The following is a 21,121-nucleotide window of genomic DNA, read 5'->3' on the forward strand; positions in this document are numbered from 1 at the left end:
AGTCCACAGCCTTTGGATGTTCTTTCTAGAGCGGTTCGTGAAAACACTTAAGGGTTTTGTTCGCCAAAAAGTGCGTCCAAAGGGGAGCATGGCAGAAGGATGGCTCGTGCAAGAGTCTCTTGTCTTGACGACCAAATTTCTATCCATTTCTGACCCAGAAATGCCTAGGCCTAGTCCTGTAAGTGTTTGTGTAAAGACGTTGATTTAAGATTAAGCTTAAAGTTAATTTAAACAAAGGTGTTCTGACGCTTTATTTACTTTCTTTGTGCAGGACTTTAGTATGGCAGAACAGTTTCCAAATCCCGCTTCTATGAGTGCATATGCATTTATAGGCTTCGTCACACGGATGACGCCCAGTCAGATGGCAGAGGCTTCTCAGTACTGGGTAGCCAGAGGCACGGGTACTACGCCTCCGAGCTTCACACCCGAGGGTCCAACGCCTATGGGGGGAGGGACGCCTATGGAGGGGGGACGCCTACAGGTACGATGCCTGCGAGGTCTCCCATCACGGCCGCTTTGACACCTAGGGGTGCGGAAGAGGCGGGTACGTGCTCATCTCCGCAGCACAGGCGCATTCGCCGATCTTGGCGTCAGGTGGAGGTGGTGGTTGCTGTGGAGGAGGGTCCACAGATGCTTCGACCCCTCCGCGCTCACGACCCCCATCCTACCCAGGCACACCTCTCGACACACCTCTTGGCACACCTCGAACACCTTGGGGGGTACACGATCCTAGTGCCTCCAAGCTCTATACTATACAGGAAGATGGTTCTGTTGACATGGATAGAGTCGGGACTGAGATGAGACAGCGGATTCGCCAGCTCGCGGATTTGAAATTTTCAACCAGCATTCTAACGCCTTGGCCTGACCAGGATGAGGACAAAGTCAGTTATATAGTGGAGACCATCCTGAGAGAGTATCAGCCTGCTCCAGGTTCAAAGGCTGTTCCGAGGAGGTGGATCAAGGGTGTTGCACAGGACACCGTGAAACATCAAGTAGATGCAGCTCGGCAGGCTTTCAGGATCGGCTTGCCGAAGCCCTCGGGCATCCCACACGAGACGTGGCAGAAGCAGATCAGGGACGATGAGCGGACAGCAGACACGCGGTTCAGACAGCAGCATCAGGCTGCGCAAATACGACAGATGAACAGGGGGGCATCTCATCTTGGCAGCGGAGGCTTCGACACCTTTCGCTATGAGTTTGTGAGTTTCTAATCCAATCCTAGCTATGGAGTTTTTTAAAACGTGATGAATCATGTATTCTTATTACTTTGATTTTTGTATAAACGTAGAATCTTGCGATGCATCGAGCCCCGACACGCCAAGAGGAGATAGATGGATATCGTAGAGGTATCTATGAAGTATTGAATGATCTTGATGCTTCAGGAGAGCCTGTAGACTGGGAGGCCTTAGAGTCTCGCTGATCGCTTGAGGTATGTTAATATGTGTGAGTTGATTTAATTAAATAAGTATATGTGAAGTAATATCAATACTAATTTTGTGACTTGTCCTATGTGCAGGTTGTGACATCTAGTCATCAGTGGATTTCATATATATGCTTTGTGAGACACACACGCTTCTGTGTCTCTTTTTTGTATAGACATATATGGTTATGGTTATTGTTCAGACAGTTATTGTTTTCCTTATGTCATTGTCATTGTATAGACATGGTTATTTCTCTTATTCTTGTATAGACATGGTTATGGTTCTTATTTTGTTTATGGTTATGTTTAACTTTCTGGTTATGCTTATGGTTATTGTTTTGTTTATGGTTATGGTTATCTGCATTATGGTTTTGATCAAAGTGGTTATGGCCGGTTATGGTTTTAATTTGGTTATGGTTTTGCACAAATTAAGTTCGTTATGTTTATGGTTTTAAGTTGGTACGGTTATGGTTTTGCACAAAGTTCATTTCATTTCTTTCATTGGCCTTAAATCTCATGTGAGATCCTACATGGATAGCATGTAAGAGGCGTATACATGATATGTTTTTTTTTTTAAGTTTATGTAAAAACGAAGGGAACTCTGGCGAAATTTCTGCGGGAGCACGGTTAATTTTGGTGTTGCTCACTTTCTTTGGCAGAGGACAGGCAGTCTGGCTATGGCTATGTCCATCTTTTCACTGGGAAAAGGCCAGGCTGCCTGTCCGCTGCCCAAGAAAAACATTTTCTGTTATGGTCGTCACTATATGCGTCGCTAAGTCCGTCGAAATATGCATCGATAATATTACCTTTCGACGCGTATATCGACGCATATAGCGACGTTTTTGTAGGGACGCGTATATCGACGGTTTTTTTGACGGAATGCGTCGAAACCTGCGTCGAAGGTCCCCTTTTTTTTTGTAGTGACAGCCAAGAATATGTCCATCAAGTTTCTCAAACACAAACTCCCAAATAGATGAATGCTAGTGGCCAAATGAAGAGGTAACCACATGCTCACATAAGAAAGCAACCATCACTATCCATGGTTGTCACTGCTCAACAAGCGTGGGCAAAAGTGATGCTTTTCGAGCAAGAGCATGTCTGTGAAAATCCAAGATGCTAAGGCTGCCAAAGCACTTTGGACAACAAATATTGCCCATGGACATCAAGCGCAAACCACATTTGTTAGCCTTTGTATGCCATAAATGTGAGAGTATAGACGACTGAAGAGAAGTAATTCGATGTTGCGGGCAAGGCAACAAGGGCAAATAGAACTGAACATAAGCCATCATGATACTCTGTACAATGCAGAGTCTGACATGTAGTGGCTAGGTAGACAATTTCCAATATTGGAGTTTGATATTGAGGTGATGCATAACCCATTCAATCTGTTGAGTGCTAGTAACATGCCAACCAATAGGATATCCCCAATTTCGGATAATTTCATGCGGAGACACAATCTTTCTAGGCCACAAAAGCTGATGCCAAGCAAGTGCATGAAGAGGCAAGAGATTAGACTTGTAGAAGTTAACTTTAAGACCAACAGCAAGACCATACAAGTCCAATGCATGCATAATTTTGCGCATATCATCTAGAGTATTCTTGGGCATGAACAAGGAGTCATCCGCATAGGCATGCCCAATGAAATTCTGACTAGAACGAAAATGTAATCCATGAATGCGGCCTTGTAAGATCGAGTGATCCAAGTGTAAAAACAGAGGGTGGGTGGCAATGGCAAACAACAAAGCACTAAGCGGGCAACCTTGTCGAACTGAACATCCAAGAGACCAAGAATCTGTCACTTTGCCTGCAAGGATCCCTAAGGTCATACTGTGAGTGTATAAAAAATACACAATATGTGCTAACTTTGGGTCAAATCCGAGACACTGCATGACATCCGCAATGTAATCCAAGTGGATAGTGTCAAAAGGCTTATCTATGTCAACTTGCATCACAAGCACATCCTGTTGTGTATACTTAGCAAATTCCATACCCACTAGGATATTGACAAAATTATCCATGATTTGGCGACGAGGGATAAATCTGTACTTCACCTGATGAAGACCTTTAGAAAGATAATTGTCACAAATGGGTGATGTGGCAGCAAACACACACACACCCTCTGCGACTGGCTGGAAATCCCGAAAAATCCGTAGACATGCTGACGTGGCAGTGTACAGCTTTTCGTGATTGGCGACAGAAATCTTGTTAACAGCAACTGACGTGGCAATGCGTATAGAAAGGCTGAACGGAATTCCAACTTTTGCTCTACGCAAGGCTTGGAGAAGCTTTTGACAATTTGCTTTATTTTTAAGTTGCTTTAAAAAGTTGGCAGCTTTTAGGGCTCTGCTTTTGGGCATCCCTTGTAAACTTAAAAATTAGTGGGTTGGGCTCTCACAACTCAGAGCATCTGGACGTAGAGTCTGAGAGTGAGCGCCTGCCTACGCTCTTGTACTTTGAACACAGATTAATATAAAAAGAAATATCGAAAGGGGCGCCAGTCTTTGGGGCCAATATCTCTAGGCACGGAACTCCGTCGGGCCGTGTCGAATCAATTGTGAACTGTGAATTGTTTTGAAGTGAATCTCTCTGCTATGTTGCGAGAGAATCTTGACTTGGAGTGTCAAGTTTGTTACAGTGGTATCAGAGTGTGGCCGATTTCTCTTCTACCAGAAAATCCGATCCTTTTCTTGCGACACTTATGGATATCAACAACGAACAATCAACTTCCTCTACATCTAGGGATGCAGAAAGAGATCACGAAGAAGATTCTCACGAAGATTACGGCCTGCCTTGGCCTACTCAGGCGGAAATTGAAGAGATGGAACGTCGACAATTGGTTGACGATGCAACAAAAATGATGATCAACCTTGCAAAGAATCCGAAATTTGCTAAATTTTTGACTCAGACATCCTTTGACGAAGTGCACTCCCATTGGCTGAGGGCAACAGAACCACCCCTCAAACCGGCACTCAAGAAACCTCTGACTCTGAGGATGCTTACAGAGCAAGAATTGGAAGAGGTGGTTAATACACGGATTACCCAGCTTTTTGATGCGAACAACAAAGCCAAAAATCTAGACAAAAAGCAGAAGAAAGGAACTGACTTCCTGTGTTATTTGGGTCGTCAATCTACTTTTGCATCGGCATGAAAGCAAAAGAAGCATGTGCGATTTGAAGGAGTATCCATTTCTTCTTCTTCTAGCTCTTCCGATTCGAGCGAAGAAGATAGGAAAGGAAAAAAGCGAAGCAAAAAGCAAAGCTTCGGAAAGGGCAATAAAAAGGCAAAGAACCCTAAGTTTCGCCCAATTTTTGACAGTTCTACAGAGGACTCGTCTTCACATAGTTCGGACTTCGATGATCACAGATTTTATGCAAAGAAGAAGAATTTCTATAAAGCCAACCAGTATGACTTTCTAGAGGATAAAGGCAAGAAAGTTCAAGAATTTAAAGAAGGTAGACAGTCAATTAAATTTGATACTTTTTTTGGATTCCGAGATTCTTTGAGGTCTTTGGCCTTCATACATTAGTTTGATATAGCTTTCTCTAGAGGCCGTTACTCAGAGCACTCCAAGATGCTACCTCTTACTTCAAGAGAAATGCTCGAACATCGCGGTCCAATCTTCTATTGAACAAGAAAGCGCCAGTTAAATGGCTTAAATTTAAGAGTCTTTTAATTTCTTCTTGGTTGACTCGGGAGTACGAACGAGACATACGATCTGCTTGGAATCATCTCCGGATGACCAAGAAAGATACTTTAGATACATATTGCGAGAGATTTTGGAGCTCTTTCTACTCACTTCTTCATTTAAAAAGATCTCGTTTAAAGAACAAATTGAGCGGTTTAGCTGCTAACTTCCTACAGAGATCCGAGATCACTACTTTGAACAAAAGTCAGATTCTATTCAAGAACTAATGAGTCATGTGAAACGGGGTCTTTCCATTCAAGAACTAATGAGTCATGCAAAACGGGGTCTTTCCATACATTCAGGCAATCTGACTTACCCCACAGATGAAATCGTGACGCAGAGAACCGAACAGACTTCTAAAAATGAAAGTAGAAAGAAGAATAGCCCCCAAGAACACAAAGATAAGGATGCACGACCCCGGCTCACTCTTCGAGAGAGAGCCAACTACATCAAAGAGGGGAAGTGTTTTGGATGCGGGGAACCTGGGCACATCTCCGCAAAGTGCCCTAAAAAGGCACAGAAAGAACAAGATGAAGAAAGGCCAGAGATTTTGAAACCAGCTGAGGAACACGTGGACAAAAAGGCAAGATGAAAGTAGGACTGGTTCTAGATTGCATGGGTACTGACCCAAGCACGATTGACGAGAGTACAGAACTTTGCCGAGCTTGGGGCAAAGTGAAAGATCAAGAAGCCTTGATTTTCTTTGATGGAGGAGCCAAGGCCAACTTCATTTCACCTAAATTGGCGGCATGGCTTGAGATTACACTTAATCGGATGGGACCACAAGCAGAGGCAGTTCTAGCGGTACCCGGCAGGGACGTTATGTCATAGGATCTTTTTGAAAGAGTTGAATGATAATCATAGGACAAATATGTCTAATCTAGAAAAAGAACGCCAAGATTTTCTCCACACTCATGTCGAATGCTTTTCTGAGGGCCTACCAGGCGAGGTATCACCAGCTCGTCCTCAGGATCGTACCACTGATCTTGGAAGCACAACATCGAACTGGCCACCTTATCGTGTGAGCCGAGCCCAGAATGAAGAAATTATGAACCGAGTGAAAGACCTCTTGGAAAAGGGTCTTATCCAGCTGAGTACTTCACCTTAGTGCTCTCTGGTGTTGTTGGTTTTGAAGAAAGACGGATCTTGGAGAATGTGCATTGACTATAGAGCTCTCAACAAAATCACCATCAAGAATAGATTTTCGATTCCTAGGATCGATGATATTCGTGATTGACTACAAGGATTCTCTTGTTTAAGTAGGATCGACTTGAAGAGCGGATATCATTAGATCCGAATCGCGCCGGGTCTACAAGACAGCTTTTCGGACGAATGCTCCAGCAACTTTTAACCGAATGATGGACAAGATTTTCAGAGAGTGCAAATCTTTTGTTGGCACTTTCTTTGATGACATTATTGTCTTCTCCAAGGATGAGAGAGAACATAGAGAACATCTGCTACAGGTGTTTCAGGCATTATGAGATCACAAGTTGGTGATTAATGCAAAGAAGAGAGAATTTTTCCTACCAGAGATACACTTTTTGGGACACATCGTCTCAGCAGCATGGCTGGAGCGCAGATGGACCCAGCCAAGATTGAGACTATTCGTGATTGGCCCGATTTGAAGAATGTCTATGAAGTTAGAAACTTCATGGGCTTACGTCCTTACTACCGGAGGTTCATTAGAAAGTTTGCAGAGGTTGCTTCCCCTTTGCATATCTAGACACAGAAAGGAATCCATTTCTCATGGGGACCCATAGAGGTGACTGACTGCCTTTCAGACATTGAAACAGAAATTGACTACTGGACCACTTTTGACTTTGCCAGATTTGCAGAAGTTATTCAAAGTATATTGTGATACTTATGGTTGTAGTCTGGGTGCGGTCTTAATGATAGAAGGCCATGTCATTGCCTACAAGAGCCAATTGTTCTCAAGGCTGGAATTGACAACACAGATATATGAGAAAGAGCTTTTGCCAATTATCCATGCTTTTACTCAGTGGCGACATTACCTACTCGGAGCCGATTTTACAGTCTTCATAGATCATTAAAGTTTATGCTACTTCTTGTCATAGAAGCATCTCTCGAAAAAGAAGATGCGGTGGGCGAATCTCTTGTCACAGTTTTAGTTTCAAATTTTCCATGTGCAAGAATAGAAGAATTTGGTGGCAGATGATTTGTCTAGGAAGCCGTTGGTTCTAGCTATTTTCGCGATACACCATAGAAGCATTCAGGATATGGTCGATCAGTATGCCACAGATCCAGATCAGCAAATATATTTGGTCAAATACAAATGGGGAGGTAGTAGCGGGATATTCCATTCGGGATGACTACTTGATGAACAAAATGATGTTGTGCGGTTACATAGTCTCGTTGAGGGAAAAGGTTTTAACCGAATGCCACTGTCCACCATTTACGGGTCACCACGCGTTGCTACCACCTTGAAAGGTGTGGAGAGATACTTCTTTTGGCCAAGCTCAAGCAGGACGTGGACGATTTTGTATGCGATTGTTTGGTATGCCATAAGGTCAAGTTTAACAGGCATAAGGTACAGGGATTTTTACATTCTTTACCCATTCTCACCCGCCCCTGGGAAAGTATTGCAATGGATTTCATTTTTGATCTCCCAAAGACACAAAGCGGGCACTATGGTATCTGGTGTCATAAAATATAATATCTAACTTTACCAAATGATTTTCTCATATTAAATTGATCATTTAGTATGGGAAGATAAAAGGGGAACAAGAGTTACGATATAGATATGTGCTTCTAGACCTATCTCAACAAGAGACCAAAAGGAGAAATGGTTGAATCTCAATAGGGGTCCAAAAGGAGACGGTCTACCAAAGAGAAATGTGCAATAAGTGCTTCTAAATTTACCTCAGGAAGGGACCAAGAGGAGAGATGGTTACATCTCAATAGGCTTCCAAAAGGAGGTAGTCTATCAAAGAGCAGCGTGCATCTAATAGAGCTTAAAAGACTTTAGGGTTAGCTTCATTAAAGACCTCCAAAAGTTAGTGTTAAAAAGTCATTTGACCTTACGCAAGCTAGGGTTGACCTTGAGGTAGGATACCTATCCAAGCATGAGGTGCTTATCGACTTGCTAAGTGTTTGTGGGAACCTTGCCCAACGCTTGAGGTAATTTTTATGCTTAAATGACTAAGGTTCTTGAAGTGTTCAATTCAAAGATAAACTCTCAAGAGGCATACATTACGAAAAATATGGACTCTACTTGGGCCTCTTTGATTAAGGGGAGGTTAAGAACTCACCAATGGGATGAGAGTTGGGATATCACTTAGAGCCTGATGAATGCTAGGCATGTCATATGTTGTCTCCTTTCCCTTGGTTCTCCAAGTCAAAACCGGTTTGTCAAGCTCTTGTAATGGTTTAAGTGGGCCAAGGGTGTGCTCGTAAGTTGTAGGGGCGATTAATTTAAATAAACAATTGGCAAGGGAGCATATAAGATAGTCGAGGACCTTTAAGGCTTATTCTGGCATACCAGCGAGCCCAACCACCCAGCGATACCCACGTAATATGTGAATGGCGCTCGCCTTCATGGGCCGCTTCCTGGCGCCTTTGCGCATTCATTCCTACAGCGCTGAGATTCCTGGCAACTGCACGCAGCGTCCCTCCCTGCCTCCAAGAGTCATGTCCGAATTTACTCTACGCCTTTTCCAGTGCCAGCGTGGCTTCATCCCATTCTCAGAACCTGCAGGTCCGCCGTTTGCAGTAGATAATTCCTGACAAGTCTATTACGTGTGAGCTCGTTATACGGCCACACATCGTTATACGGCCCATGCGCCTTGGCCCATGCGCTTTATGCGCTCCCCACAACTCCAGTGGCCCGCCTGTCACGTTCTAGTTTACTTAATGACCAAATTGCTCGGTGCTCACGAAGAAAAAGACGTTTTTGCTTATTTTTTGAAAGCCTTCCTTTGAGATTATATGCATTTTCAATTTTCAAAGATCCCATTAACCAATCAAAATTGTCACACGGACATTTTCAAGTGTTTTTGAGAGAGAAAAGTATTATCAAGCTAGTCCTATATAGCTTTTTTTAATCTGAGAGTTTTTTAGTATGAGGTGTTGCGTTTAAGAGTCAAAAACCACCATTGATCCTACTAGTAGTAGTTTTCTCTGTCCCCTCCAATGCCAACAATTTAGTCCCTAAACCCTTAAAATTAGGGATCCTTACAAGGCCCATGGGGAGTCCATATTTTTTCTAATGAAATGGTTTCCATGCTTAATTGACTAAGTGCTTGAAGTGTTCAATTCAAACCAAATGACTTAAGAAGCATAAAAGACACAGGTCAAAATCCCCCACATGTGGCCCTCAAGATGTGCTTGAATCCTATTGGATAGGCTTTAAAGGGTTCCAATGAGAATTTAGATGCATAAAAATAAATAATTAAGTTCTTTCTCTCAAAGAGGAAAAAGATGACACATGTCCAAATGATATAATTAAATAATATAAAAGCAAGAAGAAAGAGAGAGAGAGAGAGAGAGAGAGAGAGAGAGAGAGAGAGAGAGAGAGAGGTGGACCAAGCATGAAAGGGGGTATACTCTCTCACACACACTCTCATTGTGTGGAGTACAAAGTGCAAGAGCTCCATCTCCTTCTCCAAGCTTGTTGAGAAGTTGAGAGCCTACACCAACACTCTTGGCTATGGAATGCAAATCCAACCAAGAGCCATGCTTCAATGCTTAAGCTTGCCATTTTCTTCATCTTCATTACTATGCTATTATGCTATGCTAAGCAAGAAGAGTGATGATAAGTGGAACTATTTCTTTCTCCTATGGATGATTCTTCTTCCTCTTCCCTACCCTCACTCTCTCCACCTTGGAAGGTGTTTGAAGCTTTGGGACTGAGGCTTGGGATAGTTGATGCTTTATACAAAGTTTATGTTATGCTCGTGATGCATGAAACTTTCCATCTTCATAGCATCACCAAGGTCAAAAGAAACACAAAGATTATACTGTACCAAGTCTCTCTTGATGGGAGAATCTATAATACAAACGCTTTTGGAGGGGGGACCTGCGGCTCCAAGTAAATCCGGTCCTCAACTATTATCATGTTCTCTAATACTCTCTTTCTTGCAAAAGTATTGTTCATGCCAAGTTAATTAAGTACTGTGTTTATGTTGCTACCGTCAATTAAGTTCACCCTCTATGTTCTCAAAGTGATCTCACAAAAATGCTCACTCTAATTCTCTTAATTCCGCTATTCTCAAAGTTCATAAGCCATTTCCATTACATCTGGACTATTATTGACAGATTTAGCAAGCAAGCTCATTTCATTCCGGTGAAGAAGACAGTCAAGCCGGATCACTTAGCGAGACTGTTCATTGCCCAGATATTCAAATTACATGGCATGCCTGAGACAATAATCTCTGACAGAGGTCCCCGATTCATGGGTTTGTTTTGAAAGGCTATTTGGGAGAACATTGACACGCGGTTGCAGTTCTCGTCATCTTTCCACCCACAGACAGATGGGAAATCTGAGATTGCAAATTCAGTCGTATTGGATTTATTGAAGTCTTACATCTTGGATCAGAAGACTCAATGGGAAAAGTAATTGCCCTTGGTAGAATTGGCCTACAATAACACGATTCACTCTTCGGAAGGGGAAGGCGCCATTTGAGATTATTGAAGGTGCTTCGAAGGTTCCACCCTTCTTAAGCACTAAAGATAAGATTTTTGAAGTTGACCAGTACGCGAGGGACTTGGACACTGCTTTTGCCAAGGTCCGGGAGGCTTTAGAGAATTCTCGAGAAATACACAAAAAGACAGTAGATTGACATCATCGTCTCGCGATTTGAAATTAAAGAAGAACGATTGGATGCTCTTACGTTTTGAGAAGGCACGCCTAAGAAAGAAAAAGGGAAAGGAGCGGCTTTTTCCACAGCTTAGCATGAGATACTATGGACCTTTCCAGATAAAAGAAAAGATAAATGATGTCTCCTTTAGACTGAAGCTACCCGATACTTGGAGGATTCACAATGCTTTTCATGTGAGTCTCCTGAAGCCTTTCAAAGGCGATGTGCTCGATGATGGGAGCGAGATGAGCAATCCAAAGCAGAGGAAAACGAGGAGATACTCGTTCCAGAACAGCTAATGGCACATAAAGATAGAAAGATCAAAGGTAAAGTGATAAGGCGGTTCTTGGTTTAGTATAGTCTATTCCGATAGAACCCCGGTTAGCATGGGTGAATCTAGTGCAGTGGGTCACTTCACTCCTTTGTCAACAGATTGCCCCGATACTTTGATTTGATATAGAGCCACCGATGTCCCTTTGGGTTTCAGAGATATTGTTGAGCTGACACCATTCTGCTGTATGACTTTATGAACTGGAATTTCCGATGATATGATATTGATTTGTACTTGACTTGTTTAAGTGCAGGAACTGATAGACAAAATGACTACAGCATTTCGGTCTGATACGATCTCGATAGACATGATTGCAGTAAGGATTAGTTAATCGAGCATCTATGAGGTCCCGAATGGATCTAGATGTGATTGCTAAATATGTTGTCGATTAATCATGGTCTGAGATCCGAATGAAGTTTGAATGTGATTTGTCATGTGATGTGACTATCGATTGGTACATGTGCTAGATGTGTGTTTCTAGTGCGTCGGTACTAACAGACAGTGTCTACTAAGACAGTTTATGGCTTCTGTCTGTTTTGCAGGCGTAATCCAAGGCGATTACAATGCTTTCAAGAGGGGGGTATGTCACAAATGGGTGACATGGCAGCAGATACACACACATCCTCTCTGGCTGGCTAGAAGTCTCAAAAAATCCGCAGACAGGCTGACGTGACAGTGTTCGACTTTCCGTGATTTGCGACGAAAATCTCGCTGACAGAGCTGACGTGGCAATACCAACGAAAAGGCTGTACGAAATTCCAACTTTTGCTCTACGCAAATTCTTTGCAAGGCTTGGAGAAGCTTTTTGATAAATTGATTTATTTTTAAATTGCTTTAAAAAGCTGGCAGCTTTTGGGGCTCTGCTTTTGGGCATCCCTTGTAAACTTATAAATTAGTGGGTTGGGCTCTCACAACTCAAGCATTTGGATGCAGAGTCTGAGAGTGAGCGCCTGCCTACTCTCTTGTACTTTGAACACAGATAATACAAAAAGAAATACCGAAAGGGGCGCCAGTCTTTGGGGCCAATATCTCTAGGCACGGAACTCCGCCGGGACATGTCAAATCAATTGTGAACTGTGAACTACTTTGAAGGGAATCTCTGCTATGTCACGATAGAATCTTGACTTGGAGTGTCCAAGTTTGTTACAATAATCTTTGATGTGAAGTACTATCATCTTGGCCAAAATCTTATAAATGATGGGCATAAGGATAATAGGCCACCAGTGGGAAAATTGCTCGCAGAGTTTGCGTTTAGGTAGCAATACAAGAAGATTCTGGCAGATGTTATGTGTCCCATGCGGCATTCATCATGAGAAGCAGAGGGTCCTTGAGAGAATCCCAGAACGAGATGAAGAATGCAAATGTGAGACCATCCCAGCCAGGTGAACGCCATCTACCAAGAGCAAGCAAGGCTAAGTGTAACTCATCTTGCGTAAATGCTGCTTCAAGACAATTAGCAGCCTCTAGTGAAAGGATTGGCTACACTCGAGATAACAATAATTGCCGCGCTCGGTGAGCCTCGGTAGAGGCGGAGGGAGGAGCAGCAAACACAGTACTATAGTGAGAAACCATAGCATTAGCAAGCTCCTATTTTGTAGATGTACAAGAGCTTGAGGGGAGCAAAACCCATTTAATACCTTGTGTTTTTCTAGTATGATGCAGGTGTTTGAAGAATTGTTTAAAGGCACACCCTTTATCCATGAGAGCCCGTTTGTGAGCGTGGGTTTGCCATTTATCAATCTTGCGCTGATCATTATGTTGCAGGCACACACGAGCCTAACAAAGAGCGGCCTCCTATGAAGCCGATAAGGGTCTTGAATTAGCCAACTCTTGTAACTTTGACAAACCAACTTTGCCTCATGAACATCCCCACGCAGTTGCCACATGTATTGCTTACCATAATCCCAGTAATGCATTAGATACGCATGACAAAACGATACCATGCAGTATCTGGATCATAATGTATCTGATCAGAGAGCGAAATAATGACCTCAAAAACGAGATCGTCAAAGCGGTCATGAGAAAGATAAGCCTTATTCATATGCAAAAGATGCTTTCGAGGAAGAGGTTGATCACACGCTGGTGGGCCAAGGGTCAAGATAATTGGAGCATGATCAGATAACATCAATGTATGATCAATCTTCATCTCACAAACAAAGTCATCATACTGTTGCGAATTCATTAAATTCCAGCGGTCCAATCGTGCACGATAAGAGGTGCGCGCATTATGCTGAAAAGTGAAGCGCGAAGCATTGTAATGTAGACATGTCCACAAATCTTGCATGTACATAGAAGCACTAAGATTATCCCAAGATTGCCTCTCAGCTCGTAACATATGAGAATGACCAATAGTGTTATCAGAGATATTCGGTGCATTATTGAAATCCCCACAAAGTAATGCATTCGAAGTCCATGCATAAGAGCTAATATCTTGCCACAAGACAGCCCTGTGTCCAGATGCCGTATGCGCATAAACACCACCCACCTCATACGCTTGATCATGCAACATACATTGTGTCACCATCCATCGACCATCGGGATCATTGTAAGCAAGAACCGGCTGTACTACATGATGAACTAGCATCAGAACACCCAAAAAAACAGTCGAGCCAGCATAACTTATCCAATAACCCACAAAATAAGGACACTGTTCATGCTTGTTATGTTCCTGTAAAACCACTACATCTATCTTACATGTACAAAGTGTCAAGTTAGCCTCCACTGGTCGGGGTTGCATAACCCTCGCACATTATATGAGATGCACACTATACTGCTATTCATCACACCACATACGTAAAAAGGGCAAAGAAAGTAGCAACTAGGTCGACATGCCCATGGACACATCTTCATCCATTCTGTGCAAAGGGGAATTTAGTGGTTGATTTGGCCCAAGATGCAGGTCTGAGCCAGAAGCTTCACCTCTAACGACATCCTTATAGGAATGAACTACTTTATCCCATGCTGCTGCCAAATATTTATTGTCATTACAAGGGAGTTTGCATTGACCCACAATCTTTGGCTGCGGTACACAATTACGCGAAGAAGCCGGAGTTTGAAGTTTGATAGGTTTCTTAGGGACCATCCGGCGTCTGTGTTTATAGCTTTCCCTTTTGATATAGTGGCGATAGCAGTAGATTGCTTCCCCTTCCCTTTATCAGCCGATGAAGGTGATGTAGAAGTAGTCGTTCCAAGAGATCTATGCTCAAGCGGCAACTTTGCAAGCGAGATGGATCGTGAAGTTGGAACAACTGAAGGAGGAGGCTGTAAATTCGGCTCGGGGCATTCGAGCTGCATATGCCCAAACTTACCACAACGAAAGCATGAATTGGCAAATTTACCCCACTTCAGTTTGAAAGGTTGTTTGCCCACCAAAGGATCCCCTGAGTTTACATAAATACCAATAGTCGTGGGAATATTTGTATCCCATAAGATGCGAAAACAATTTGTATTTGCATCTAATTTTTGGGGACAAATGACCTTTCCTAGTTGTGAGGCTAACAACGGGAGAAAATGGCACCATGTTCGAGGAAAATCCTCCACCTCAACCCACACCGGGCATTTATGACGAATCAAACTCTAATAATCTCTAGCGAGGGCCCCAGGCAAAACATGAGTCATATGGATATTGAAAAACAAAGGGGACATTTCAAGAAGTGTATTTCTGGCTTCAGAGTTGATTGACAGAACTTCATAGAATCCACGCGCTCCAAAGTAAACACCTCTGATTGCTCCAAAGTAAACACCTCTGATTGCTTCATGTTTGAGAAGAAAATCCACCCACTGTCCCACATCTTGAGCAGTAGGCATCTTGCCGGGAAAGAAGAGGATTAGTGCATTAAGAGCATACTGCGAACAGGATCCATCAGCTCCCGCACGGGAATAAGCACTTCCTTATCATGAGTCTGACCATCCCAGGCTTTGCGAGCATAGTCAAAATCCTCACTCAAACATTCTTTGATGATAGACATGGCATCCTCCCTAGACGTCTCCATCTCTTTCCGACACTTGTAAGTGTAGGCTTCTGCTGTCATGAGGCAGATCAAATCGCAGGAGTTGCTGCCTGCACCCTGGAAACCCTAATGGGTTGCTATCTAATTGCCAAGCCACTCACGTGCAGGAGGTCTCTACAGGCTGCGCGGAAACCCTAACTCTGCACCTGCTCAAACAGATCGCGCTATTGCTGCTGCACACCCTGCGCGGAAACAACACCAGCTCTGTCTCTCTCTCTCAGCACAGCAGCACGCCAGGGTTTCACAGTGGGACAACAGCACATTAGGGTTTTCAAGCCGTGGGGTTTCTGTATTGCCAGCTCGCGATACCTGGTGCAACCCTAATCACCCACACACAGACATGGATACACAAGTCAACAGCACAAAACTTTGATGTATAGTTAGTTGGAAGGCTTTGGACTTTCCGCATACCATTCACTTGAATACTCTTACCAACCTCTTTCCCGTCTTTCACGTGTTTTGACAGGATGTGTCTTTGTTCCGAACCATAGAGAGCTATTCATACAAACTTTTATCTGCGTTATTAGATTACATTTTAGTAGAATATGGTAGCAATAAGTTCCCTTCTTTCTAAAACACATGAAATACATGAAGCCAATGCAAAAAGTGAAAAGCAATCTTGCGTTCGCGAGTTTAACATTGGTAAGAAACATTACGCAAATTCTACAAGGCATTCCTTCAACGTGTCAAGAGCGCACTTCCGAAGCAGCAAGCCCAATATTAGCACTACCGGCACTCTTAAACAAGGGCCCAATATTAGCACTAGTGGCACTCTTAAACAAGGACATCAAGCAAAATCAAGATGTGGGGACATGCATCCACAAAAGATAATAAATGTTGAATAATTCTTGACCTTATTGGGATAATGAGATTGCCTGCTGCCCTCTACAATACAAAGGTCCGTATGTGTTGATTTAGCTTACAGTTCCCCAGAAGTGGCTCAATATTGCACAATAGAGAACATTTAATAGAGAACTTCAAAGAATGAGCTCGACTCCATTTAAATTCTTTATCTGCCAAAGGTACTGATCTGACTTTTGCCCGTGTTTGGTAAATAGTATAAATGTGATTCACACAAGAATGTACTGGTGCAGATTGAGTGAAAACCTACTAAGCTTCCTTCAAGCATGATCACACATGCTTCAATTCCACAAGGTTAGAATCGGAGTAGCAGTACTTGTAAACAAGTAGCAGTAGTTCAGATATGGGAAGAGTACCGAACTATTTGAAACGGGCATGTTATATTTGCAGACGAAAGATAACCACACTCATCTATTTACCAGCAGACACAGACTGTCATGTCCCTGAATTTAATTCAGAAATCCAAATCCCCAATGGAGTTACATAGGGGGACGCTAGGCCCCTGGTGCAGTTTGGAAAATGGGATTATGTGGGGCTAGAGACTCGGAGGTGAATTGGCCACCCAAGGTAGATTGACAGCAGGAGGGAAGTATGACCACAGGTGGCTCCAAACCAAGGCCTCAACTCGGGAGTTGACGGGACCTCACCGGGTCTCAAATTGGGGGGATGAGCCCCATGGACGGTATGGGACATTTCGAGGCACACCTAGTAGGAGGAACCCATCCAGATTGGCACTCAACCACAGCAGCACGTACCTCAGGCACCCTGAGACGGGGAGCGGGGGCACGACACTAACTTCTAAAATTCAAGGGCCATAGTTAGAACTTCTGGCAATGCAACAGTTGGAAAAATTGAGTTTGTCGGTACTCTCCTGACAGCTATAAACAGCATCAGACTCTTTTCATAAATGTTTTGCATAGGTGTCTTGTTAGAGCATACAACATTTTGTAACCAAACATTTCAAATGTGTAGCTTCACCATAATTAGCTCGTTGGCCGGACAATAAGACATACCTCTTCAGCATCCACCAGTGCAAGAATGTAGTATATTGGTCAGTACATCATGCCAAAAACAGTCATCCCTGCAAACATGGAAAACTGATCTTCTACATAAAATACATTGTCACCAAAATGACCTTTGCTTTTCTCTTACTCCTACAAAAATTCCCACCAAAAAAAACCGTTCTCTTTTCAAGCAAAGTAACAGGAAGGTAAGTAACCATATACACCATCATAACAAGAAGTCATCAAAGCATAATGTAAGTTTGGTTCTTGATGAATGAGTACTAACCACAGCTGCACTATGAAAACCGACGCATCTCTAAATCCGGTCAAGAATAAAATGTACAAAAGAGGATATTAACATGAAGGCCATGAGAATTGTTCCTAAAGTAAGCACAGTGCGCATGATCTTCGCATGTCTCTTGGGGGGAACCCATGACTTGTTCAAGACGAGCCCGGCTTGGAAAATTTGCTCTCCATCAAGATAAAATACCTGTTTCACAACATTTGTCATATACACTTTGAAAAAAAACCTTAATATTTGCACATGCATTCATTACTGTATAATAAGGTTCAAATGTTGTCATGGTTTATGGTACAGTAACTAGCAAAAAATTGCATAGCAAAATGAATTACCAGGGCACTATTGAGCAGGGCCATTGCGGCTGACAGAGAGAAGGTGTACGTAAGAAGGCTTTCAAGGTGCCGAAACAGCATGAAACAGAAGCCAAAATCCCCAATTTGCTGTGGCCAGTAGTTAGTCAGCTGCAGGCTGTTCGAAAAGACTCTTACATCTCCAACAAATACCAGGTTACGCTCACAAATAGGATCATTTGGCGCATCACGACAATGCTTTACACTTGATTGCTTTATTCTCATGCCAATAAATGCCTCTCCAGAACTTAATAATGGGAGCAAACATGAAGTGCTCTGCACATCATAAAAATCTCTCTCTCTCTCTCTCTCTCTCTCTCTCTCTCTCTCTCTCTCTCTCTCTCTCTCTCTCTCTCTCTCTCTCTCTCTCTCTCAGAGCATACTAGCTTTGCTTTCTTCTCTCTGCGCATTGTTTCGCTTGTAGATTAGGGTTTCGCTGCTGCAGTAGATCAGGGTTTTGCTGCTCCTGCAACCTCTCTCTCTCTCTCTCTCTCTCTCTCTCTCTCTCTCTCTCTCTCTCTCTCTCTCTCTCTCTCTCTCTCTCTCTCTCTCTCTCTCTCTCTCTCTCTCTCTCTGTGATACTTTGGTGGCTTCTGCGTTACTTTATGGAGCTGAGATTTGGGGACCTTCATTGGACCATCACGGGAGGACAGGTCACACTGATGGATGGGAGGACATGGAGAAGCCACTAGTCTCTATGATCTCGCGGCTCATTAGAGCCAAGGCTTCGGTGCCACGTGCCATTATCCGGGCAGAGCTAGCTGCCCCCCCACTAGTAGTGGAGGCGCTCACCACGTCCGTCTCCTTCATACACCGCATGTGGGAACTTCCCAGAGACAGATATGCCCGCCTTGCACTTGAGTCCTCTCGACAGTTAGCTAGCCATGCAGGGAGATACAGCATGCTGGTATGGGGAGATGACGTCATGGTTCCAGGCGCATGGGTTCAGCATAGACAGATTGCCCCCCTTCCAGTACTCACTGGATGCACCCTCTCTGACTCTTACACAGTCCGAGATCACCAGGCTCATCCGCCAGGACCTGACTCAGCTAGACACCAGGAGGACATGGATACAGCCAGCACAGGAGTTGGGCACGAAGATGGCTTTCTACAGAGAGCATCTTCTCCAGCTTACAGAGGACGGTTTTGTGACGAGGCCCAGATACATGGACACCCACTTGTCTCATGGGATATGATGTGCTATTGGCCAGATACGCACATCTTCACACCAGCTGCGGATCAAGACTGGGAGATACAGTGGAGTACTGGCAGAGGCCAGGACATGCCTCTTGTGTGACATGGAGCCTGAGACAGAGTTGCACTACACATGCCACTGCCCCATCTACTACGAGATACGTAGCTGCTTCCACTGCTTGTTCAGAGAGGGTTTCGGACCACTCTCCAGAGTCATGTGGTACGAGGATCAGAGATGCTTGGGTCTGTTTTTGCTCGAGCTGCGCAGACACAGAGAGAGCTTGATGAGAGGAGAGGCTAGCCAGTCTCAGAGAAGGATCACAGACTTCTTTAGAGCAAACACCAGGCACCCGGAGGAGCTACTACCACAAGAGAGCTCATCGTCTCACACCAGAGGCACACTCATCGACCGAGCGACCGAACTAGGGAGATCCAGACGCCCAGGACTGCGGAGGACTACACAGCATCAACGGAGGTTGCATCAGAGGATTCGGATAACTTTGGCCCAACATGCACCACGCCCGGTCAGGCTATTGACCATGGAGGAGATTGATGAGGTCCGTCAGCGACCGATGCTAGATCTTTTGTGATTTAGCCATCCCACATAGCTGCTTAGCTCACACCTAGCGGTTTAGGATTCCATGGTATTTTATTTTGTCATTTTTTGTTACTCTGACTTTGTATCAGATCCACCACATTGTAACTTTCTGGTCTCATAGGTCACTTTGGCCTTTTGAATAACATTTCATTTCATTTCATTTCTCCCAGCCTTAGGTGATCGCCATCAGCAGTAGTACCAGCGTTTCAGCCCATTGTTCATTCAGTAACTCCAGCGTTGGGATCAGCATCATCACCAGTTTTCAGCAGTACACCAGCGTTGGTTCATCATCAATCCAACGTTGGTATCTCGTCAGCAATCCGTTTTCAGAGCATCAGCATCAGCGTTTCAGCCATCAGCACCCGCAGTCAGCACCAGCAGTACCATCCCGCAGTTCGGCCAGCGTTTCCAGGCCTGCCTTGGCGTAGCAGCAGACCAATGAAGCCTGCAATCCACCAGCGTTTCCTGGCAGCAGTACCAATAGTACCATCAGCAGTACCTCAGAACCAGTAGCACCCCAGTAGCATCAGCATTCATTCAACACCAGCATTCATTCATTGCATCAGCTTTCAGCCAACACTCAATAAGTTGTATCAGAGTCGTGCAATCTAAAGTAAATACCATTCCGGTAACAGAGTGGGGGGCCTTGGAGGGGGCTTTGGGACCCCATCAGAGGACAGCTATGTATGCATAACTCGAGTGTGATGGAGGTCATGAGCGCTTCACCAGTTTGCAAGTCCCATACAAAGGCAACCTTCATGCTTACAAACAAGCCGATAACACAAACGGAAAGGGAGATGAAGGAATGGAAAGCAGAGACGGAAGGATAGTGGAAGGAGAAGGCCAACCTTCTCCAAATGTTCCTAAACGAAGGTGCACAATGGAAGAAGGAGAAAGAGGACTTGCACACACAGATACAAGCACTTAAGGTGATTCACAGGCACTCAAAGTAGATGTCTCAACCCTCAAGCGAGAGCTTGTTGATAGAGAAAACAGCGGACTAGAGGAAGGTGAATTCCAGCCCTCGGTGATAGAGGAAATCAAGGTCATGAAGGAGCAGGTACGGATGACCAAAGAGGAAGAGAATAAGAATGTGGCAAAGACGTCTTCGTGGATGGATGTGATCACGAAGACACGGTAGAAGGCGGATGAGGCCAAGAAATGGATAGAAATCGCTAAGAAACGGAAAGGAAAAGAAACCACATCTATCCCCACTCCTACAATCATCAACATGACTTTAGAAGAAGAGCAGTGAAGGACTAGAACTTTGCATGTACGAGTAACCGGTCTAAAAGACCAAGACGATGTGGAAGGGGAAGTCAAAGAACTGCTCCGCATGATGGGTAGTGAGGCTACTCATACAAAGGCATGGAGGGTAGGGAAGAAGACACAAGGAAATGGGGAGATTTCAAAGGAGAGAGCTTTAATCATGTGTTTCCTATCCATGGAGGCAAAGAAGGACTTCTTGAAGAGGCGTCCTACACTAAAGAAAACGGCCATATTCCTTGGAGATGACCTCACAGCTTGCGCATATGAGAGCGGTAATGCCAG

The 21,121-nt window shown here is 44.0% G+C and overlaps 1 protein-coding gene across 1 annotated transcript in view; it reads right to left on the minus strand.

The window, feature by feature from the left end:
* Positions 1–17,286: 17,286 nt before the first annotated feature.
* LOC147425402 (Peptidase M50 family protein) overlaps positions 17,287–21,121 on the minus strand; it is a 63,188-nt gene continuing 59,353 nt past the window's right edge. The window contains exons 9-10 of the mRNA XM_086500877.1: positions 17,761–18,054; positions 17,287–17,617 (exon numbers count right to left, since the gene is read on the minus strand). Of these exons, the coding sequence (XP_086357003.1) occupies positions 17,444–17,617; positions 17,761–18,054 (468 nt within the window). The 3' untranslated portion in view covers positions 17,287–17,443. The remainder of the gene's footprint in view (positions 17,618–17,760; positions 18,055–21,121) is intronic.

Source organism: Adiantum capillus-veneris, chromosome 25 (assembly GCF_014529385.1).
Source record: "Adiantum capillus-veneris isolate H3 chromosome 25, ASM1452938v2, whole genome shotgun sequence".
In the NCBI taxonomy this organism is placed as follows: domain Eukaryota; kingdom Viridiplantae; phylum Streptophyta; class Polypodiopsida; order Polypodiales; family Pteridaceae; genus Adiantum; species Adiantum capillus-veneris.